The sequence below is a fragment of the Crinia signifera genome, chromosome 4 (assembly GCF_055691185.1).
Source record: "Crinia signifera chromosome 4, ASM5569118v1, whole genome shotgun sequence".
In the NCBI taxonomy this organism is placed as follows: Eukaryota; Metazoa; Chordata; class Amphibia; order Anura; family Myobatrachidae; genus Crinia; species Crinia signifera.
In genome coordinates this window covers 153,920,427-153,941,562 of record NC_139220.1, presented here as the reverse complement: position 1 = coordinate 153,941,562, position 21,136 = coordinate 153,920,427, and the positions used below count along the sequence as shown (strand labels likewise).

The 21,136-nt window shown below is 43.8% G+C and overlaps 1 protein-coding gene across 5 annotated transcripts in view; it reads left to right on the top strand.

Moving 5' to 3' along the window:
• Positions 1-265: 265 nt before the first annotated feature.
• ANKRD26 (ankyrin repeat domain 26) overlaps positions 266-21,136 on the top strand; it is a 97,171-nt gene continuing 76,300 nt past the window's right edge. For 3 of the 5 annotated variants that reach the window (XM_083182810.1, XM_083182812.1, XM_083182809.1), the window contains exons 1-7: positions 266-709; positions 7,142-7,256; positions 7,348-7,521; positions 10,481-10,587; positions 14,559-14,696; positions 16,325-16,482; positions 17,511-17,561. In XM_083182810.1, the coding sequence (XP_083038936.1) occupies positions 504-709; positions 7,142-7,256; positions 7,348-7,521; positions 10,481-10,587; positions 14,559-14,696; positions 16,325-16,482; positions 17,511-17,561 (949 nt within the window). In that variant the 5' untranslated portion in view covers positions 266-503. The remainder of the gene's footprint in view (positions 710-7,141; positions 7,257-7,347; positions 7,522-10,480; positions 10,588-14,558; positions 14,697-16,324; positions 16,483-17,510; positions 17,562-21,136) is intronic. The other 2 variants (XM_083182815.1, XM_083182811.1) reach the window with 2 other exon arrangements.

The window sequence follows — 21,136 nt, the reverse complement described above, 5'->3', positions numbered from 1 at the left end:
AATGTCCCTGATTCTAGTTTTCCAAAGTGGTACCTATATTTTTCTACACTCTTCTGACTCCGAGCCTTAAAGTGGTACCTATATTTTTCTACACTCTTCTGACTCCGAGCCTACCTACATCTATACCAAAGTACAATCAATGGGAATTGCCGAAACTCTCAGCAGTCTACAACAAAATGTCGCCTGTCTCGCAGACAGGAAGTTACCGCTGTTTTTCAGGACTTGTTGCATAAACTGCTTAATGCTGCGAGCAACGTAAGTGGCTTGTGCCCGTAGTAACGGAGCTAGGAGTGGGGGTGGGCTTAGCACAACGGCCGGCCAGGCTGCTGTGCTGTGTTATGATGCACCGGGTTGGGCGCAGAGAGATCGTCTACATGGGATCTACCTAGTTCTGCTCCGGTCTCGTCCTGCTGTGTCACTGCACGCTCGCTGTACCGGATAGCACAGTATGAGCGCATCGTAACCGCGGCTGCTGCCTGCCCCGTCCAGGGACCTATTCGGAGATGAAGAAGATCTTCGGCTTCGGGAAGAAGAAAAAGAGCGGCCCTTCCCTGAGCGCCTCGGATGCCGGCAGTGCACACTCGGTGGGCTATGAGCTGAAGGATAAGGACCTGAGCAAGGTGCATCGCGCTGCCTCCTGCGGGGATGTGGCCAAGCTCCGGCAGCTGCTGCCCAAGCAGGACGTCAACCAGCTGGACAAGGAGAACCGGTGAGAGGGGGCAGAGGGTGCTGGCAGGTCATCCTTCCTTTATTTACAGGAGATACTGACTGTACTGCAGCGCGCCTATAGTCATCTGCACGGGCATAGCCAGCTTGGGCAGCGTGTTCCAGCACCTGTGCATTCAGGACCAGTGTGCCCTGAAAGCTCCTGGGGTGTTGCGGGCAGGGAGGGCATGCTTGGCACTGTAGTTTCACTGCAGTTGGTGAGCCACAGGTTGCCCACCTTGGTCTGTTCATGCAATGGGAGCTATTCACACTGGTACCAGTTAGCCGCTCCCAGGACACTCTCTAGGATGTGACAAGTGGAAGCTAATGCTACAGTTACACTATGATGGGCATTAGGCAGACTCCTCCAGGCCTCTAAGCTGTCCCTTGCAGCACCAGATCCTCTTTGGTTTGATGTTACATGTATTTGTTTGAAGATAACATGCCTGCTGAGAGGCAATATACATATAGGTGTCTATTTCATCTATTAAAAGTGTTGATTTCATTTACTATTGAGATTAGTGTTCAGCATTTTTTATTTTATTTTTGACAACTAGATGGCTATCAAATGCTGCCACCAAGGTTTATCTGGTAACCTGTCACTTTGTTTTAAGAACAGCAACTGTTCATACCTTCTAATAAGTACATTTTGGAAAAACATTATATGGGACGATTCAGAGGTCTGTTCATAAAAATTGTGTGACAGTAACTTTCACGACACATAACATCATATTGATGCAATATGTTACCAATGAGCCAATGTATCATTAAAAGCATGTGTAGTGCGATCGGTACTCTTTACCTAGAACGGCGACCATCGAATGCACTAAAAAACGGGTGCGATGCGATGGCCGCGATTTCCCATAGGGATCAATGTTAAAAGTGAGATTGGACGCGATTTTAGTGTTCAATGCCTCAATGCCCGCGATTTTTACATAGGAAACAATGTTAAATGGGCCACAGAGCCCAAATAGTCACCGTGAAGTCTGAAATGGCCCCCACAATTGTTAACGCCACCCCACGATCAACGTCAACCCGAAGCATGGCGAGCGCAGCGGTACGCGTCCTCCGACCTTTTCATACCCCTACTATCCACGTCGGCGTGGAGTTGAGAATAGAATAGTGTGGCGAGAGCACCGAGCCCGAAGCGTGGCGAGCGCAGCGAGCCCCGCGGATACCTTCAGTTATACGCGTCCCCTCGCGGGCTTCCCAGGTGTCCATGGCAACGTGGACACCTGTGAAGCCCGCGAAGGGACGCGTTTACCTGTGAAGGTATCCGCGTCCCCTTCCCAGGTGTCCATGGCGACGCGGACACCTGTGAAGCCCGCGAAGGGACGCGTTTACCTGTGAAGGTATCCGCGTCGCCTCGCGGGGCTCGCCACGCTTCGGGCTCGGTGGCTCGCTGCGCTCGCCACGCTATTCTATTCTCAACTCCACGCCGACGTGGATAGTGGGGGTATGAAAAGGTCGGAGGACACGTACCGCCGCCCCTCGCTGGCTCGCTGCGCTCGCCACGCTTCGGGTTGACGTTGATCGTGGGGTGGCGTGAACAATTGTGGGGGCCATTTCACAGTTCAAGGGCACTATTAGGGCGCTCTGGCCCATTTAACATTGTTTCCTATGGCCAAATCGCGGGCATTGAGGCATTTAACAGTAAAATCGCGGGCATTGAGGCATTTAACAGTAGAATCGCGTCCAATCACAGTTTTAACATTGATCCCTATTGGAAAATCGTGGGCATCGTGTCGCACCCGTTTTTTATGTGCCCGCGATTTTTTGCCCTCGATGCCAATCGCGGGCGCCGTTCTAGGTAAAGAGTACCGTGCGATCTTCTGGGCGCAATATTAACCCTCAGGATCGTATTGAGATCAATTAGATTAAATGTATTGCTCGACACGGGCAAGGATAGGGGAGTCATTCCCTGCAATGTAGCCACAAAACAGTTGGATAAATGGGCCTCAAACAATTCTCGCCTGTCTTGCTACTGTATGTACAACAATATATGCCCTTCTCAGTGAAGATATGGATCAACGTGTTTTCTTTTTAAATACTGCATATATCCAGATCCTCAGTGAAGTTCTCTATGGCTCTTCTGAGCACCGTCCTCGCGCTGTCACTGGCCACTGCACTTAGCTAAGAAATAGATGCCAGAGCCCCTTAGGTGCATTCAGGGCAGAAACTAGCAGGGCTGGGAATGTATTGAGTCTCTGGCTGTCAGATTGGAATGTTCCTGAGGACAGAGGTTGTTAGGACAGATTGAGTTAACAATATTTGAGATCTTTGTTACCCATTGATAAATGGCAGAGCAACATGGACGTTAAAGGGGGTGGAGCTACTGGAAAGTTACTGGCTGGTTTCGCTGATGCCCCTTTCACATTGCACCTTGGACCTGGGTTGGTGACGTATGGACCTGGGTCGAGGTGCTGCGTAAAAACACCACAGCTTATATTCTGGGTCAACCAACCTGGCAATTCGACCTGGGTTATAAGAAGGGTTAAACCTGGGTCACCCTCTATTTAATGAGTGACCTGGATTTAATGGAAAAACACCAGACCTGGGTCTGAGCTGGATCAATCTAGCTTTTCTATGTGAAAGGAGTATAGAGGGGTGGGAGTAGCCCGTGAGAAGGCTGAGAGACTGCAGTCTCCACTGTGTTTCTCCCAACACCTTCCTCCTTAGGCCATCCTGCGATGGCAAATGCTTTTTAAGAAGCAATATCTACCCTTATTAGTGGTACAACACTAGAGAAATGTGTGATTTCTCCGCTGTAACCTCTTGTATGAATATGATGAAGCAGGTAAAAGCTCCGTTATCACTAATAAAGGGCTTTTCACGGCTTCATAAATAGACCCCATAACCCTCTGTAGGGATTTAGCTTTCGTCTAAAACACATGGGAGCTAGTCCAATGATTTGAGTGAACAGGGCCAAGGCTGCTTTATCATGAGTTACAGCTCACACTGGGGGTTATTTTGGTTCACTCTTTCTGACAAATTCCTTCTTCAATGGACAAAACCATTTGCACTGCAGGGGGGCAGATGTCACGTGTGAAGAGAGAATTCGATTTTGGTGAGTTATTTTGTTTCTGTGCAGGGAAAATACTGACTGCTTTATTTCTACACTGCAATATAGATTTCACTTTGAAGAAAAACCCCACCCAAATCGAACTCTCTGCACGAGTAACATCTACCCCACCTGCAGTGCACATGGTTTTGTCCATCTTATACCCCTTTTACACCAAAATCCCTGGTCGGACCCTGGTCTTTGAACATGGGAGTTTCCAGGGTTGGACCCAGCTTCATACCCCATTTACACAGCACTGTGACCCAGGTCGGACCCAGGTCTGCACCGTTTACACTGAACCTGGGTCAGCACTGCTTTTCCCTATGGATGACATTAAAAATGTCCATTTTAGGATAAACTGCCATCCAACTTTCCCTCAATGATTTAAAATAAAAATTAAAAGACATGACAAGTTAGCACTGAAAAATGTTTTTTTGGTACTTATGTAGTATCTGGGCTGCCGATTTTGTGATTGTATGCCTTACCTTAAGGCATACAATCAGATGCGATGCGATGCGATTCGATACGATTTTGCATAGGATTAAATGTTAAGAAGGTCCTGTTCATTTCCCCACTATCCAAGTGGGCATAGAGTTGATTTTATATAGCGTGGCGAGCCCGAAGCGTGGCGAGCGAAGCGAGCCCCACGAGGGGACGCATATTTCTTAAAAAGTATTCTGTGTCCCCTCGCGGGGCTCGCTACGCTCGCCACGCTTCGGGCTCGGTGGCTCGCTACGCTCGCCACAGGTTTATATCCAACTCCATGCCCACTTGGATAGTGGGGAAAGGAAAAGGACCCCTTTTTCCCATTAAATTCTATGTTAAAATGGACTCAGACCATTTTAACATTGAATCCTATGGAAAAATCTTGACCATCGCATCGCATACGATTTGGTCGCATGCGATGCGATACGATGCGATCCGATCCGATTTCTAAATCGGCAGCCCAGATACTACATAAGTACCGTTTTTTTTTTTTTATTTAGTAAAATATTTTTCAAAAAGTTTTATTCACTGCTCAAGCATACATAGCGGTATAAAAGTGCAGCATCACCCATGTGCTCTCCCCAGCCCCTTCCACTGCAGCAGACCGAATCTCCCATGTGCTCCCCCCCCCCCCCCCCAAAAAAAAAATATAATAATAATATAAATTATACTGCATCCAATTATGATTTCTGTGTGCACTGCCCGTATCCTTCCTGGCTGCTGTCTTTTGCCACTGCAGTGCACTGTGGAAAGGCGTCCAGCACTTCTGGTATCCTTTCAGCACTACCCAGATGTCCCAACCTGGGTTGGTACCATTTACACCGCCCACGACCCAGGTCCAACCAGTGTTCAACCCTGGTCAGGACCTGGGTAGGAGACCAGTGTTACTGGACCTGGGTTGACCCCTTTTACACCAACGCTGACCTGGGTCCGACCTGGGTCCGACCTGGGTTATTTCTTGGTGTAAAAGGGGTATTAGAAGGAGTTTGTCAGAAAGAGTGAACCAAAATAACCCCCACTGTCTTGAGGTGTGAGCAGGAATCTGCTACAAGTAATGCTTTGAGGCTAGTCGCGAGTGCTGACCGCGTCCAGAAGTTAGCAAGCTGAAGCTACTTAATGTATATTGAATTTCTCCCATGTGCCCTAACTGTGCACATAATAATGCTATAGTAAGTTATTAGCTTGGTACTAAATCATAGGTTACTGGCTCTCTAGAGAAACATATATGTGATGTTCTTTGGTGAAGACATTAGTAGTCGGGTAAAACTGCCTTTACATCAATCACTACTAGGCTGAAAATAGGTCCTACTGAATTGTAATCTGATTACTTTATTATCCCGTCTTCTGTGGTTGTGCGTTAAGGCTTTTTGCTGTTCTTACAGTTTGTTCTCGGTGTCATTGCTGTTAAGTATGTCAACCAATAAATTCCTTTACAGTTACCCTATGTTAATGGAAGATCTTCAAAGTACACTCTGCCATGGTAACCCATACTGCCTCTTTTGTTATCTACAGTATGCTAGGTGGTAATTTATCTTCATTGTTTGACACGTCTTGTCAACAAACAAACCTAATCAGTTGTTTTGTGTGATCACATTCCAGTGTAACACATTCTAAGTACTCCCCTTTGCTACTGATCTTCTCCCCCCCCCCCCCCAATCAATTATTGGGGGTAAATATACCTTTGCAAGTCTAGGTACAGAAAAGTGTTGCTTATTATTAAAACCCTTAATTTAGATTTTATTGTGACTTGTGTATGGCTGCACTTTGTTTAGACAAAGATTACATTTGAATTATCCTATTAGGTCCTGTAAGCGAATGTGTGTCCTACTTTCTGTATTGTATATGGTGTATATACCTATCGTGGCATTATTATTATTATCATGGATGAACAGAAGTAGCATCAGATGTTTGTGATCGTGGTGTAATCTGGTGCATACCAAAAACCAACACTACCACTCTCTACACAATTATGATTATTAACCAGGGTGCACACTACGCAATAGGTTCTGCTAAGCCAATAAACTGTCTTATCCAATTGAGCTGTTATAGAATTGTTGTGCACCCTTTTGACCCCATAAATCTGCAATGGACTGGGGCAATTCCCAGATTGTCTGTCTGAAAACTGAGTAATTTTAAATTCTTTGATTTACCAATCCTTAACACAAAAAAAAATTGGATGGGGTGTTAATCATGTAAAGGCCTCCATACACCAGAACGAGATTGTACCCTTGGATACAATCTCGAGGGGGTTGTAAAATGGATTGCATGCAGATTGTGTGCACACAATCATGCGATGTGTGGTCCCTCGGGTCGAGTGGTTGGTCCTCTAATCAGACATGCTATATGTCTGATCAGTTGTGATTGGGACCAGATTGCATGAGCTTTTAAACCGCCGCCCGCTGCCACTGCCTTCCCCTGCCTGCTGCTGCCGCCACCTTCCTCCACACACCTCTGCCTAAGTGGAGATCGACCTCTAGCATCCGACAGGGAACACAGTGCTATGCGCTCCCGGTACTTTCCGGGTAACACTGCAGTGCTGTGCTACCTTTCAGATGCTAGAGGTCAAATATGACCTCTATTGTCTGTCTCCTCCAAGACCCCCTTGGCAACGAGCACTGACCCCTTGGTTGTATGCAGCAGCTGAATTGTACAATGGATTGTGTGCCTATTGTGGGAACATTCTGTGTCAAAACCAACCAATTCTGGTTTTGAAGGGAAAGCTGGACACAATCATGATTGCGAGTTCTTTCTGATGTATGGCCTTATCGAGGCTAATTAGATCAGCGCTTGTGGGTAATAGAATACTGACGCTAGCCCTTAATCAAGTGATGTTTAAAAATTGTGTGTTTACTGTGTAATTGGTAACATTCAAATTTTAATCCCTTTCAGGACACCTTTGCATCTTTCTTGTGCAAATGGACACCTAGATGCAGTAAAGTTGTTAGTAGAGAACAAGGCCAAGTTAAATCTTTGCGACAATGATAATCGTTCTCCTCTAATGAAGGTATGTTTTAATGACAATTGTTTGATTGGACAATAAAAATGTACAATCAATACCTGTGGGTTTAATGGTTTTATTTAAAATGTATTGTTAGGCTATACAATGTCAACATGAACACTGTGCTGCAATTCTACTAGAACATGAAGCTGATCCTAATGTGGCAGATATTAATGGGAATGCTGCGCTCCATCTTGCTGCTCTTATCCCATCTATGTCCATAGCAGGTCAGCTGCTCGAACATGGAGCTAATCTAGATGCTGTGAATAAGGTGAGCAATGCTATGTTGTAATGAAGTGCGATACAAGTCTTTCAAGACCATGGACTTTTATACGCCTGAGTGAAATTTATTTGAACTTGCTGCTTCTATATCAGTTTCTGTTGCAATGTAACCCTTGTGCTTTCTTACTTTTCTACTTGCTAGATTATAGCAGACCCCTTGCCAAGGGATTAAAAATGTAATTATTTTTAGTTATTAGTTTTTTTTCTCCAGCAGGTTGTGAGCAGTGGAAATGTGTGCTTCTAAAACTAATAATAAACAAAGGGCTGATTACTGCAACAATCTGCATCTATCTTCCAGGGCAACTCACACGATATATATATATATATCTCCAGAAGATAGGATCACACTCTCCACCAATACAGAAAGACAACTGCCGGGGTGTCAGGTCCACCCAAAATATAGAGTGAAATAAACGAGGCCACTCACTGGACTTTGGGGCAGATATATTAAGCCTTAACAAGAGATAAATGCAAGGGTGATAAGGGAAGATAAACATCCAGCCAATCACCTGCTAACTGCCATGTTACAGCCTGTGTTTGAAAAAAGCCAGTTAGCAGGTGATTGGCTGGACATTTATTTCTCTTTATCACCCTTGCATTTATCTCTTGTTAAGGCTTAATACATCTGCCCCAGTGTTTGCAAATTAAGTATTTAAAGGATCATTCCTCCATATCAATCAACATTAAAGTGCTCTGTGCACGACAGGGGGCAATGGGCCACTGTTATGCACAGAGCACTTTAATGTTGGTTGACATGGAGGAATGATCCTTTAAATACTTCATTTGCAAACCAAGTCCAGTGAATGGCCTCATCTATTTCTCTCTATATTTTGGATGGACCTGTGAGTGGCCTCATTTATTTCACTATATAATTATTTTTTGATGAAAGTATATTGGTTACTAAAATATCCTTTGAAGCACATGAATATTCCATACATATATAAATTGATTGGACGCCAAAAACTATTCTGCCTAGCACAAAAACACACACAAGGCTCATAGCATAGAAACATTCATAGGAGACTGAAGACTAATAATTCTTCCAGTCCTAAGAATCTCTTATGCATCATTTATTTGTGCATCATAGACTTCTATATATCCTGGATAGATTCAGTTACAGTGAGCTCAGCTTGAGTCTGCAGTATAAATTATAGATTTATGTTACAGTCCAGATACAGCCTGGTTACTAAGAACACAAAGTGTTTAATTATGACTATATTTAATCTATAAAAAAATTATAATTATTGTATTCGGCATATATTTACATCTGTATCACCATCTAAAAACAAGCCTTGTGTGTTAATGGTAGAATGAAGAGAAATGTGAACTTAAATGTATAGTTATTCACACTAAGGGGGGGTATGCAATCTGGCTCCGCTATTTACGACATGGGAAATAGCGGCGGCTCCCTATTCAATGCTGTCATTAACGACAGCATTGATGTGGGATCACGGCAGAATGGGCCCAACTTCAGAAGCTGTCGGGCGCGTTCTGGCGATAACGGCTGTGTATTGTCGTTATAAGGGCCGCAGATCGACAATCCACGGCTGTTTTCGCGGCCACGCCCCCTTTGCGCCCATCGGCAGGCAGGACATTGAATCCCGTCTGTCATTATACGGTCGATCTGGCCGCAAACGGGCCTGGATCACGGCTGTCTGCGGGTATCGACAGCCGTGATCCCACATTGCATACCCCCCTATGCCTCAACATTGTAGTTATAGCTTTGTCTTCAATTAGTATGAAAGCCAGATGTTAAAATGGTTATTAATATATAAAATGCAAATATGCATGTGTAGATCTTGGGTTACTATCTTAAAGGCCCATACACACTGGGCGACGTTGAGCTGAAAGCCGCTCAAAACAGCCTGTTTGAGCAGCTTTCAGCTCAAAGCTGCCCAGTGTGTATGCCCCAGTGATGAGCGGTGAGCACTGGGGGGGGGGGGAGGGCGGGGGCAGTGGCAGTTGTGGGGAGCCAGAGACAACCCCTGCACTGCTGGGGATCGCTGAAGAGATGCCTGTGCATTGCATCTCTGCAGTGGAGCCCAGTTGCTAGGGAAGTGCTGGGTGGCATGCCCCTGTAAATAATAAAATCGGGGGTGGCGGAGCTAGGCCATGCCCCCTTTACTTGTGACCACTCCCTTCGCGCCCCTTAGCTCTGCCCCTTTTTCGGGCAGGTCCCAATTTGGGCATTAACAAAGTTGGGAGGTATGCAAATGCACAAATTTACATGTCTAAAATCCAAGTCAATTATTCAATTACATTCACAACTCTGTTTTAGCTGTACTGCACTTTGTCTTCGTAAGGTGTGTGCCTTCTTAGTTGCTCATTACCCCAAGAAATAAATGCATCAGCTAATGCTCACTGTATGTCAGAAATGTATGCTACCCAAATAAATTACATTTCCTTGTTTAGAAATGTTCTTGGATGTTCATTATACTTATGGCAGTGATTTAGTAACTACAGGTGTGGTATAGCACACCGATGCTTACCACCTATTCTATTCTCCCTCTATGGGGTCGTGGACCACCATGAGGGAGAATAGCCGCTGGCCATCAGGATCCAGAGTGTCTGGGTTTTAACAGTCGGGTTTCCGACATTGGTGTATTGATTGTCGGAAACCCGACCCGTAATTACAGCATGAATAGTCTCTCAGAATAAAGAAGACTAAGGTGTTGCTTATGCTTAAACTCTGTAATCATAAAGAAAATGCCTTCCCTAGATCTCAGATGGTGGTCTTGCCTATATTGTGGCCATCTCCCTAAAATGACAGTATCCATTGTTTGCGAACATGTAGTAAGTTGGATACGCAACCTCTAAAGAACATTAGGTTTTTGCAGCTAGCTGTAAAATGAACCATTTCTATCATTGAGTGCAGTTTCTACTTTTGTCCTTTCTTTGGTCAATACAAATTGCTTTAATAATAATAACACTATATAATATTTTTTTAGGAGGGCTGTACTCCACTTATTCTTGCAGTTATCGAAAATCATCAAACAATGGTTGAGTTTTTAATTAAAGAAGGAGCCAATGTAAATTCACAGGACAAGCAGGAAAGGTAAAACAGAAGGAAAATTGTACTGTCATTGTATTATCCAATAAAAAGTGTTCCGTTCTATGATTGGACATTATAAGTGCTAAATTTAAAAGCCGGAATCTGTGCAATTCTGACATGATAATCACAAGCTTTAAAGCGGGAATTATTTTCAGGCAAAACAAACAAACCTGGTCTTGCTTTTACAATAAACTGAAGAAACATTGTGAGCAAAAAAAAAATGATGTCTCCCAAATCTCTGTAATGTATTTTTTTTATTTTTTAGAGGGTACTTGTTTAGTTTCACGGCGGCAGCATGCACCACTCTGTGCTTAAATCTTGGCAGCTTGCAAAACTGCCTTACTTCTGTGATCTATGTTATCAGCCTCTGTAAACACGTACCACGTAGTCAGTCAGAAGTAACGTAGAGTAGGCAGTACTGTTCTCGTGACTAGCGTAGTCATCACATTAACTGAAAAGCGTCTAGTTCCACGTAGTCAGAATTAGCGTCCCTGTCAGAAACGGCATCTAGTTCTCGCGGCTGTCAGTCAGCTGGTAGATTAAGCGGTATGCAGGTAGCGCAGTCAGTCAGCTGTGTGATTCCGTGAGAGACACACGTATAGTACAGTCATGGAGAAGCTGACCATCTTTAATCTGCCTTAGACTGAGGAGGAGGCGGTGGCTTTTATACAGGGCCACAATGTCCTACCTGAGACCCAGACCTGCCCCAATGGACACCCAATGAGGCTCAGTCTGAGGGAGTGGATGTGGTGCTGTCATATCCGCAGCTGTGCCAAGAAGGTCAGTCTGAGGGCAGCACAGTGGTTCAGAGGGTGCCACCTGACCCTCGTCACCTTCATACGATTTGTATTCTGCTGGACAGAGGAGATGACCAGCATCAAGTTTTACCAGCGCCATCTCTCCATATCCCAGGCAACCACTGTCCAGTACAGTAATTAACTGCAGGAGGCCTGCACCATCGACCTTCTGTCACAGCCTCACCAGCAAATTGACTGTCCTGGCACCATAGTAGAGGTTGACGAACGCCTCTTCGTCAAGCGCAAGAGCAACGTTGGCCGCATGCTGCCCCAGCAGTGGGTTTTCGGGGGCATCTCTAGAGAGACTGGAGAGTGTTTTCTGATGGCTGCTGAGAGGCGTGATGCCAGCACCCTCATGGCTGCCATTGAAAGGCACATGAAGCCCGGGACCACCATATATTCTGACTGCAGGAGAGCATACCATACAGAGCAGCTGGAGCAGGCTGGGTACCACCGCGCCAGAGTGAACCACCGCTACCACTTTGTGGAGAGTGGGGTTCACACTCAAAATATAGAAAGGCTGCGGGGATCCTGTAAGCAGCAAAGGGGCACTGCACAACATCAACTGGACTCCTACCTCCGGGAGTTTATTTGGAGAAAGACACTGGGTGCAGAAGACCCCTTCCTGCACGTGCTGACCCTGCTCCCCCAGACAGACAAAGTTGTCTCCGCAGAGCCAGAGGCAACAGCGTCGACTTCAACGGCTGAGTATAGCACTTCTTTCTAAAAAAATTGTGTCTTCTTCAAATGAATTGTATTGTTATTTAATTATTTTGGTACTTGTTTCCTTGCACGGCGCCCATCGAATCGCATACTATAAGGTATGCAATGCGATGGCAGCCGATGTTATACAATTTTAAATTGTATGCCATTGTATACAATGGTATACGATTTAAAGTTGTATAAGCACCCTAATGGGTGTTTTCAATGTTAAATGTGCCCCTATAAGATAATTAATTGTATAAGCACCGTAATGGGTGCTTATAATGTTAAAAGCACCCCCACTATCAACGCCAACCCGAAGCATGGCGAGTGCAGCGGTACGCGTCCTCCGACCTTTTCATACCCCCACAATCCACGTCGGCGTGGAGTTTATTTTAGATAGTGTGGCAAGTGCAGCGAGCCACCGAGCCTGAAGCGTGGCGAGCGCGTCCCCTCGCGGGGCTCACCACGCTTTGGGCTCGGTGGCTCGCTGCGCTCGCCACACTATATAAAATCAACTCCACGCCGATGTGGATAGTGGGGGTATGAAAAGGTCAGAGGACGCGTACCGCAGCCCCTTGCGGGCTCACTGCGCTCGCCACGCTTCAGGTTTGCGTTGATAGTGGGGGTGGTGTGGGGGTGCATTTAACATTAGGGTGCTTATACAATTAAAAATCATATAGGGGCTTATACAATTTAAAATCGCATGGCATGCGATGCAATGTCATACAACTTAATATCGTGGGTGCCGTGCTAGAAAACAAGTACCATTATTTTTTCTTCATTCATCTTCTTTATTATTCACAAAAAAACAGTTACCAGTTAACACATGTCGTCATTACTGTCTCAGGTGTATGATATGGCAGGTGTGAATGTGTTCCTGAAACAACCCCACTATCCACGCCAGCCCGAAGCGTGGCAAGCGGACGTTGTACCCGTCCTACCAACCTTTCCATACTCCCACTATTCACGTCAGCGTGGAGTTGATTTTATAAAGTGTGGCGAGGGGACGCGGATAACTTCACATGTATTCCGCATCCCCTCGCGGGGCTCGCTGCGCTCGCCACACTATATAGGATCAACTCCACGCCAACGTGGATAGTGGGGGTATGAAAAGGTTGGTAGGACGCTGTGCTCACCACGCTTTCGGCTGGCGTGGATAGTGGAATAAACAAGGTCGACAGCTGTCATTGTTAACAGGTTTAATAGGTTTTTGCACACTATGTACCCCTATACCCAACAAAATTTAGACACTATAGCGTCTAAATTTAGATACACCCTTTGTTAGCGTCTAATTTAGGACTCTACAGCATCTAAATTTTGACGACCCCATTGTTAACGCGGTTTGCCAGGGTTCCTACTTTAGACGCGCATTTTGTTAGCGGTGTGCCGGGCTGTTTATTTCTCTGTGGAACTAAAAGTGCCACAATGACCTGTCAGTGTTGGGCTACCGCGGAGTCAGCGTAGGATGTTGATAACGTAGATTACAGAAGCTGCCAGAATTCAAACCGGCGCTGCGCTGATAACGTAGCTTAGAGAAGTAAGGCAGTTTGGCAAGCTGCCAAGATTCAAGCACAGAGTGGCGCGCGCTGCCGCCTTGAAACTAAACAAGTACCTTTTTTAGAGGTGTCAAATTTGGTTGACCGGGGGAAAAAAAAAAACTTCTTAAATCACATAGGTTCAGTGAAACCTGTGTTTTTTTTTCCCCTGGCAGCAATCCTGTTTTCAAAAGCAAACTGCAGCTTTCTGGTATTCTTGGGGCAGAAGAAACATAATCCCTGATGAGACGGTTTATCTAGATCAGGGGTGGCCAAACCGGTCCTCGAGATCTACCAACGGTCCAAGTTTTCTAGGTTACCTAGCTGGTGCACAGCTGTAGTCATTACTAACTGTCACATTTTAAAACCTGCTGAATTCATTCCTACTATAGATCCACAGGTTGCCTGGAAAACATGCACCGGTGGTAGATCTTGATAGGTTTGGCCACCCCTGATCTAGATGATTTTACATTCGCTATTGTACGTATTGTACAGCCACCACTTGTATCTCCTTTAGTACAGTAGATTCTTAATCTGGCATTAAATTGCTTGCATCATTACTTTTGAGCCATTGGATTCAGTAGAATTTAAATTTCCTTTAAACCTTAATCCACTGTTGAATTAGTTCCTTATATATGCTCACAACAATGGGTAAAATGCTTCAGAATCTGTAATGAAAATCGAAAGATTGACTCTCCATTTATTTGTGTATGTGTGTGTGTATATATAATTATATAATATTGTATATATCACTTGTACCTGCCTCTTGAGAAAGGGGAACTATCCCCGAAACGAGCCGTTGGGGCTATGTTACAATAAAATCCTTTTGACTTGGATACATGCTGCAGTGACGTGTCTGTCTCCTGGATTCTACCTGGGATACACAGCTCTCTAATTATATAATATATATAATTTTATTTAAACATTTCTGTTTCAGGACATCTCTAATAGTTGCTGCATCCAGTGGTAATACCAGTTTAGTGAAACATTTACTACAAAATAATGCTGACATTTCCATAAAAGATCAGACTGGCTTGAGTGCTGAAGATTATGCGGTTATGAATGGCCATCATGCGTGAGTATTTTTTTTTCTTCATTTGTAGATATTTGTTTTTCTGCATCTTTAGCCAAAAGTGTTTATACTGGTCATTAGCAACATAGGGCCTAATTCAGACCTGATCGCAGGACAAATTCTTTCTCAAAATGGGCAAAACTATGTGTACTAGAGGAGGGGAAAATGTAACCTGTGCTGAGTTAGATTTAGGTGCGTTGTTGTGATTCTGTGCTGGGTAAATACTGGCTGCTTTATTCTACCACCACCCAAATCTAACTCTCTGCGCATGCTACATTTGCCCCACCTGCAGTACACATGGTTTTTCTTATTTTGAGAACTAATTTTCCCTAAAATCAAGTATGAATTATGCCCATAATTTGTTGTGTACATAACCACACTGTTTTCTGGCACTTCTAAACCAGTGTACTGTAAAGACCAGCATTCCCTTCCAGCTAATGATCCCACATATGCTTCAGAGATAATCCTGTTCCAGTGTACAAAGCTGACATTATTATTACGTCAGTTTGAAGAGCTGGTGACTAGTGATACGTAAAATGGAAGTTGCTTAAATCAATGTATAATTAGCAGCAGGTGCTAATTATGGGGATATATTATATAGAAAATAAATGTTCATACACTTAAATCCCCCCTGCACACTATCAACCAGATTAGAGCTAATCGGAATGAATAGGCGAAAGCAAAATGACAAGTTTTTCAGATGGAAAAACACAGGGGGGGGAATTTACTAAAGGAAATTTGTAAAAAATAGGTGTATTTGTATCCAGAAATACACTTATTTTTGACATTCACTATCCTGAAAATACGACAATTCGTATTCGTATTGATAGCACATCAATATGAATACGAATTGCCGTATTTTCGGGATAGTAAATGTCAAAAATAAATGTATTTCTGGATACAAATACACCTATTTTTTTTTACAAATTTCCTTTAGTAAATTTCCCCCAGGATCTTGATAAATTTAAGATTTCAACTGGGATTGAATACGCCCATAAAGGTTATCCTTTTTTTAGTTTTACAGTATTTGCTTCTTTTTATTTACCTTGGTGACAATGAAATGATTGATACAGTACATTGATGATAATATAGTGGACAGTGTAATTTAGAACGCATGCCTGTATGGACATAAATACACATTCATATGTTTAAACATTGTGAGCAGTGAGTGTACAGCACTATATATTATGTTAGCATTGTCTAAATCAGCGGTTCTCAAACTGCGGGTCCAGACCTTCTCAGCATGGGGTTGCGACTCCATGTTGCTGACCATTAGGCTGATGACTTTTCTAATCTCAGTCAGTGATACAAGGAGCCTGAAAAGTCTGTTGAATTGTCTGTTATTTTTGACCCCTCACATCTTGTAGTGCCTCCACAATGCTGCCATTTTTATTGTCTGATGGGGTCCCAAAGCAAAATAGTTTGAGGACCCCTGGTCTAAAAAAAGGAAAAAATAAAATATAAACAGTACCTCCCTTGAAGATGAAGGAAACATTACACAGGAAATGTACATACTCTGTCATACAAGCTTGCTGCCATTACATAGGTTGTTTTATATTGGTTATTTGTTATTAATTTATATATTTTCATATTTGATTTTTTATTTAAAATATATATATATTTTTTTGCAGTTGTTCCCATTTAATTATTGAGCATGGTGAACGGAATAAGCATAATGCCTCTCCTTTTTTCGGAGTGGTTAAAAAGAAAGGTGCCTCCATGTTTAGCAGTCCTGGCAGATTAAAGGAAGGTGGCTTTACCTTGGGCAGTCCAGCTTTAGACAAAGCAGGTAAGGGGTTTAACACTTGCATCTAACTTAGTGTTCCTGCTAGGCTGTTTTAGCGGGGAGCAGCGCCCCGCTAAAACAGCCTGCCTCCTACTCCTATGGTGGTACCAGGGAAGCCCAGCGCTGCAGTAGATAGCCTTGCCTGGCAATGCAGAGCCTTCGGGGCGGCCGGGCCCACCCCTTCGGTGACGACGGCGGACGGGCCTGCCCCTCTTTTTGGACGGCACTGGCCAGGCCCACCCCTTTTTGTCACTGCACAGCCCGGGCACACCCCTTTTGTGACGTCGGCGGCCTGGGACCGCCCAGAACAGTGACGTCTGTGTCGGTCCACCCCCTTCACGCTGGCCCTGTGCAGCATCGCCCTGCCCGCCCCTGTTCCTAGAAGGAACACTATAACTTACGTTACGGTCAATCTAGATGCTGTCGACTATATTTAGGCGTCTAACTAGATGGATTCGACTAAGCATGGTTGACCATGACATGGTTGATCTAGACACCGTCATTTTGCTATACTATAACCAGTATTCTGTGGCAGAGCCATTGTAACGGCATTTATGCTCTGGAGGCTGTATGATTCGGAATCCTTGTTTACTATGTGTGCATCTACCATGGAACATGGGGCTTTTTACTAGGACAATGCTCATTCACTAATACAATTTTTTTAAATGACAAACTCATTGTATGGGCGAGGTTGAGGACTAACTGCAAGTAGCAATCTCATTTCCTCACTTCTCTCTCCCCTCCATATTATTTCATAGTCTATTATCCTTCAGAAATTGATTGATACTCAATGGGTTTTGGCCGTTTGGCTGGTTTTTGGACATCAATTATATAGTTATCATTTTGTACAGTTTTGTTCTAGTTTCCATTTGTACATCTACAGTTTAGTTTTTTTATAATGAACTTTTCATGTATTTATGATCAATTTTTACATTTATGATACTGATGAAATACACTTTAGTAATCTCCAGTTAAGCAAGTACCAACCTGTTTTTGATTATTACTTTGTACCTTTTTCTATGTGGATATAGAGTTGCAAATGACTTCAAAGCAGACATCAAGAACAAGAGATTCAGAGAAAGGTATTCTTTGTGTAATTGATCGCGTTTTTAAGTGCAAAGTGACCTTCTAATCCAGTGGTTCCCAACCCTGGTCCTCAGGTACCCCCAACAGTGCACGTTTTGCAGGTCTCCACACAGAATCAGTGAAATAATTAGCTCCACCTGTGGATCTTTTAAAATGTGCCTGAATGATCTGTGCACCTGCTGGGTGACCTGGAAAACGTGTACTGTTGGGGGTACTTGAGGACCAGGGTTGGGAACCACTGTTCTAATCATAAAATGCTATATGAGAACTTGTTGATTATAAGGTTATTAAGCACTTTACACTCATCTTGCTAAATTACCATTGCAGAGTCTCAATGACAAGTTTTCTTTAGCTTAGTTTGCTTTAGCTCTTCCACAGTTGTCTGGTCATGCTGTATGTGGTCACAGCAGCTAAACAGAGGAGAAAAGGATATTTTGTACATCCACAAGTACCAAACAACACGGCTAAGCAGTAGTTTGGCAATGTAGTTACAGTGTGGTGTGTAGTATAGAATAGTCCTTTTTCTTGTATTTATATACCTTGTCATTGAAAGGTATATTATTCGCTGTTTATCATGTTACCCAGTGGTAATATACTTGACATTTCTTTACACTTTGAGTCTCATTGATGAAGAGCACTGGATGAGAATGGTAAATCCATCTGGTTTTGCACTGGTTCATCTATATACTCCACCCTACTTTCTGGACATTGGAGGCACTTCTGCAAATCAGAAATGTTCTGTAACAAATTATCAATGTCATAAGTTTGAAAGAATTGTGGCACTCACACCAGAAATAAAATGGACCCCCAAACCCTTTTAATTGGCAAGTTTAAATATAAACAAAATATAAACTGCTTTATATAAAAGTACTAGGGTGGCCAATCCCGGGATCGGGATCGGCGGGATCCCGGGATTTGGCCCCCAAAACGCCGGGATTTCAATCCCGGGATTGGAATTTCCAATCCCGGGATTTCGGGATTAAACTGCGCATGCGCAGTTTAATGCCGGGCAGCGTCTGAGCACTCAGACGCTGCCCGGCTTCTCCCAATCCCCGCAGTGCGCAGCGTGACGAGGTCACGCTGCGAGGTCACGCTGCGCAGGGCACAGCCGCACGTCCACGGCTGCCCGCCCGCCCGTCCAGCGCTCCCGGCCACCTGCCCGCCCACCCGCCCAGCGCTGACGGCCGGCAGCACTCACGGCCGGCCACCCGCCCGCTCACCCACCCAGCGCTCACGGGGACCCAGCGGCAGCGGTCCCTGCCACCCGCCCTCCCACCCAGCGCTCCCTGCCACACACCCGCCCCCCCACCCAGCGCTCCCTGCCACACACCCGCCCTCCCACCCAGCGCTCCCTGCCACACACCCGCCCTCCCACCCAGCGCTCCCTGCCACCCAGCGGTCCCTGACACCCAGCGGTCCCTGCCACCCACCCGCCCAGCGCTTGGGCGGCCAGGGTGTTTTTTATTATTAGGGAAGCCAATCCCGGGAATCCCGGGATTGAGCATTTTTCAATCCCGAATCCCGGGATTGAAAAAATGCCCCGGGATTGGCATCCCTAAAAAGTACCTATGCTATCTGTATCAGCTTGTTACCACAGGAATATTACAGGAACACAAGTAGTACCAACTATTTCTAGTTGATCGTGTAGACTGTTATAAGGTAATCAATGCTTATATAAATGTCTAAGAATTTTCAAACATTAACTTTTGTTGTTTCTCTAGTGGCTCTAGTGGTTTCTCTAGAGTTGCAAAATCTTGAGATTACCTGGATGCACATATGACAATGCATTATTGCAGTTTTCAAAGAGAATACATATATCTTTAAGGGTAGACCTATGCATTTATGATGATTATATATGCACGTGTTAGGCAAAACATGAAAAAGTTTCCCTATAATGGGCCAGATGTATCAAGCTTAAAAAGTGATAAAATGGAGTTTTATCACTTTTCCATCCTCCTCTTCACTACATCCGGACTCTGTATTGCATGGCGTCATTCTAAAATTACTAACTACCATAATGAATATCCTTTAGTTATTTTTTTTTTACTCACAGGTTATGCCTTATTCACATTGAAAGCATAATTACATAATTAACAGCATTATGGGTTTTTTTTTTTTGGTTGCTTAATTGACCTTAATTGAACTGATGATTGATTTTCTTCCAAACATTTAAATTAATAGTTCCCTTCTGGTAGGCCTTTTTTTTTTTTTTTTTTTTTCTATCGAACCTCTAGTGCTTAGTGCACTGATGGCTGTCCCGTTTCTAACAACACAGGGATATAGATTTAAAGTATAAAGTGTTACTTTGAACAAATTGAACTTAATGTAAAGTCCACATTTAATATTAACCAGTGCACTGATTGCCAAACTGGGGCAATGTAGGATTACTATTTTTTGGTCGTCTAGGACTAAATCAAATTATTTATGGTCAAAGTAAAAGGCAAAACCAGAGCTTGAAATATGAGAACAAATAGAAGCATAAACCAGTCCACTACCACATAACTGAACCTGAGATTCACAGGCAATACAATTTACTTAATTTAATGTTTGGCGACTTAAGGGGAGATGGCCAAAAAGTGTCCCCAAAGTGTTTTTGCATGTTTTTACGTCCTTTTTTTTACCGATGCATTTTACCCCCTTTTTTTGTCAAAACTTCATCAAATTAATTGGCTACAAAACCTGGCCAAAATGCTATTTTGCCATTTTGGCGAACACATGTGGTTTGGTCAGTAGTTTGCCAATCCATGTGTTTTTTGACCTTGCTTAATTTTTCTCCTTGAAAAATCGTAACTGTGACCTTTTTAGGTCAAATGTTTATTCAACCATTTTCAGTTAAAGTGCCTAGGCGAAAAAATTTGGCACCAATATGAGAAACTTTTGGCAAACAATTCTGAATCTCTATGGCACTGTTATTCCAGAACGTTTTACCACATTTCGTTAATGTTCTACAACTACTATATAGAGAGGTTAGAAAAGTAATCCCTCAAGAAATAAGGACATAAAGGGACAGAAATATTAAGATACACGCTACTTGTGCAGTAACAACTTGGCCAAAGAAGGACTCCAGTACAGATGATGGCAATACAGCAGGTTTATGGTCTTTTCAAACGCTTCTACCCATTATTTTTGGGATACATGATCCTCTACTAACTATTTTTTTTAGACCTCTCTGTACTTCCTCTTAAAGGTTTAATTAATCAACATATGTGACATTTCTCCCTATTGTATGTGTAGTTCCCATTGTAAGAGTTGTCCTATAGCAGGGGTGGCTAAACCGGTCCGCATTCATTCCCAACTGACACACTATAGATCCACAGTTGGCCTGGAAAACATGAGCTGTTGGTAAATCTCAAGGACCGGGTTGGCCGCCCCGTTCTATAAAACTGAAGAAGAAAGTGACAAATTATAATTACTGATTGAGTTGGCAGTAGTATGGAGTCTTCCCACCCATATTATTTACTCTTGGGAAGAACCTCAAAGACACAGGGGGAAAGGAGCAGCTGCATTATATACTATTGGGGGCATATTTTTTGTTTGACAAGCATTGGAATAGGAATATTTGCCATAGAAA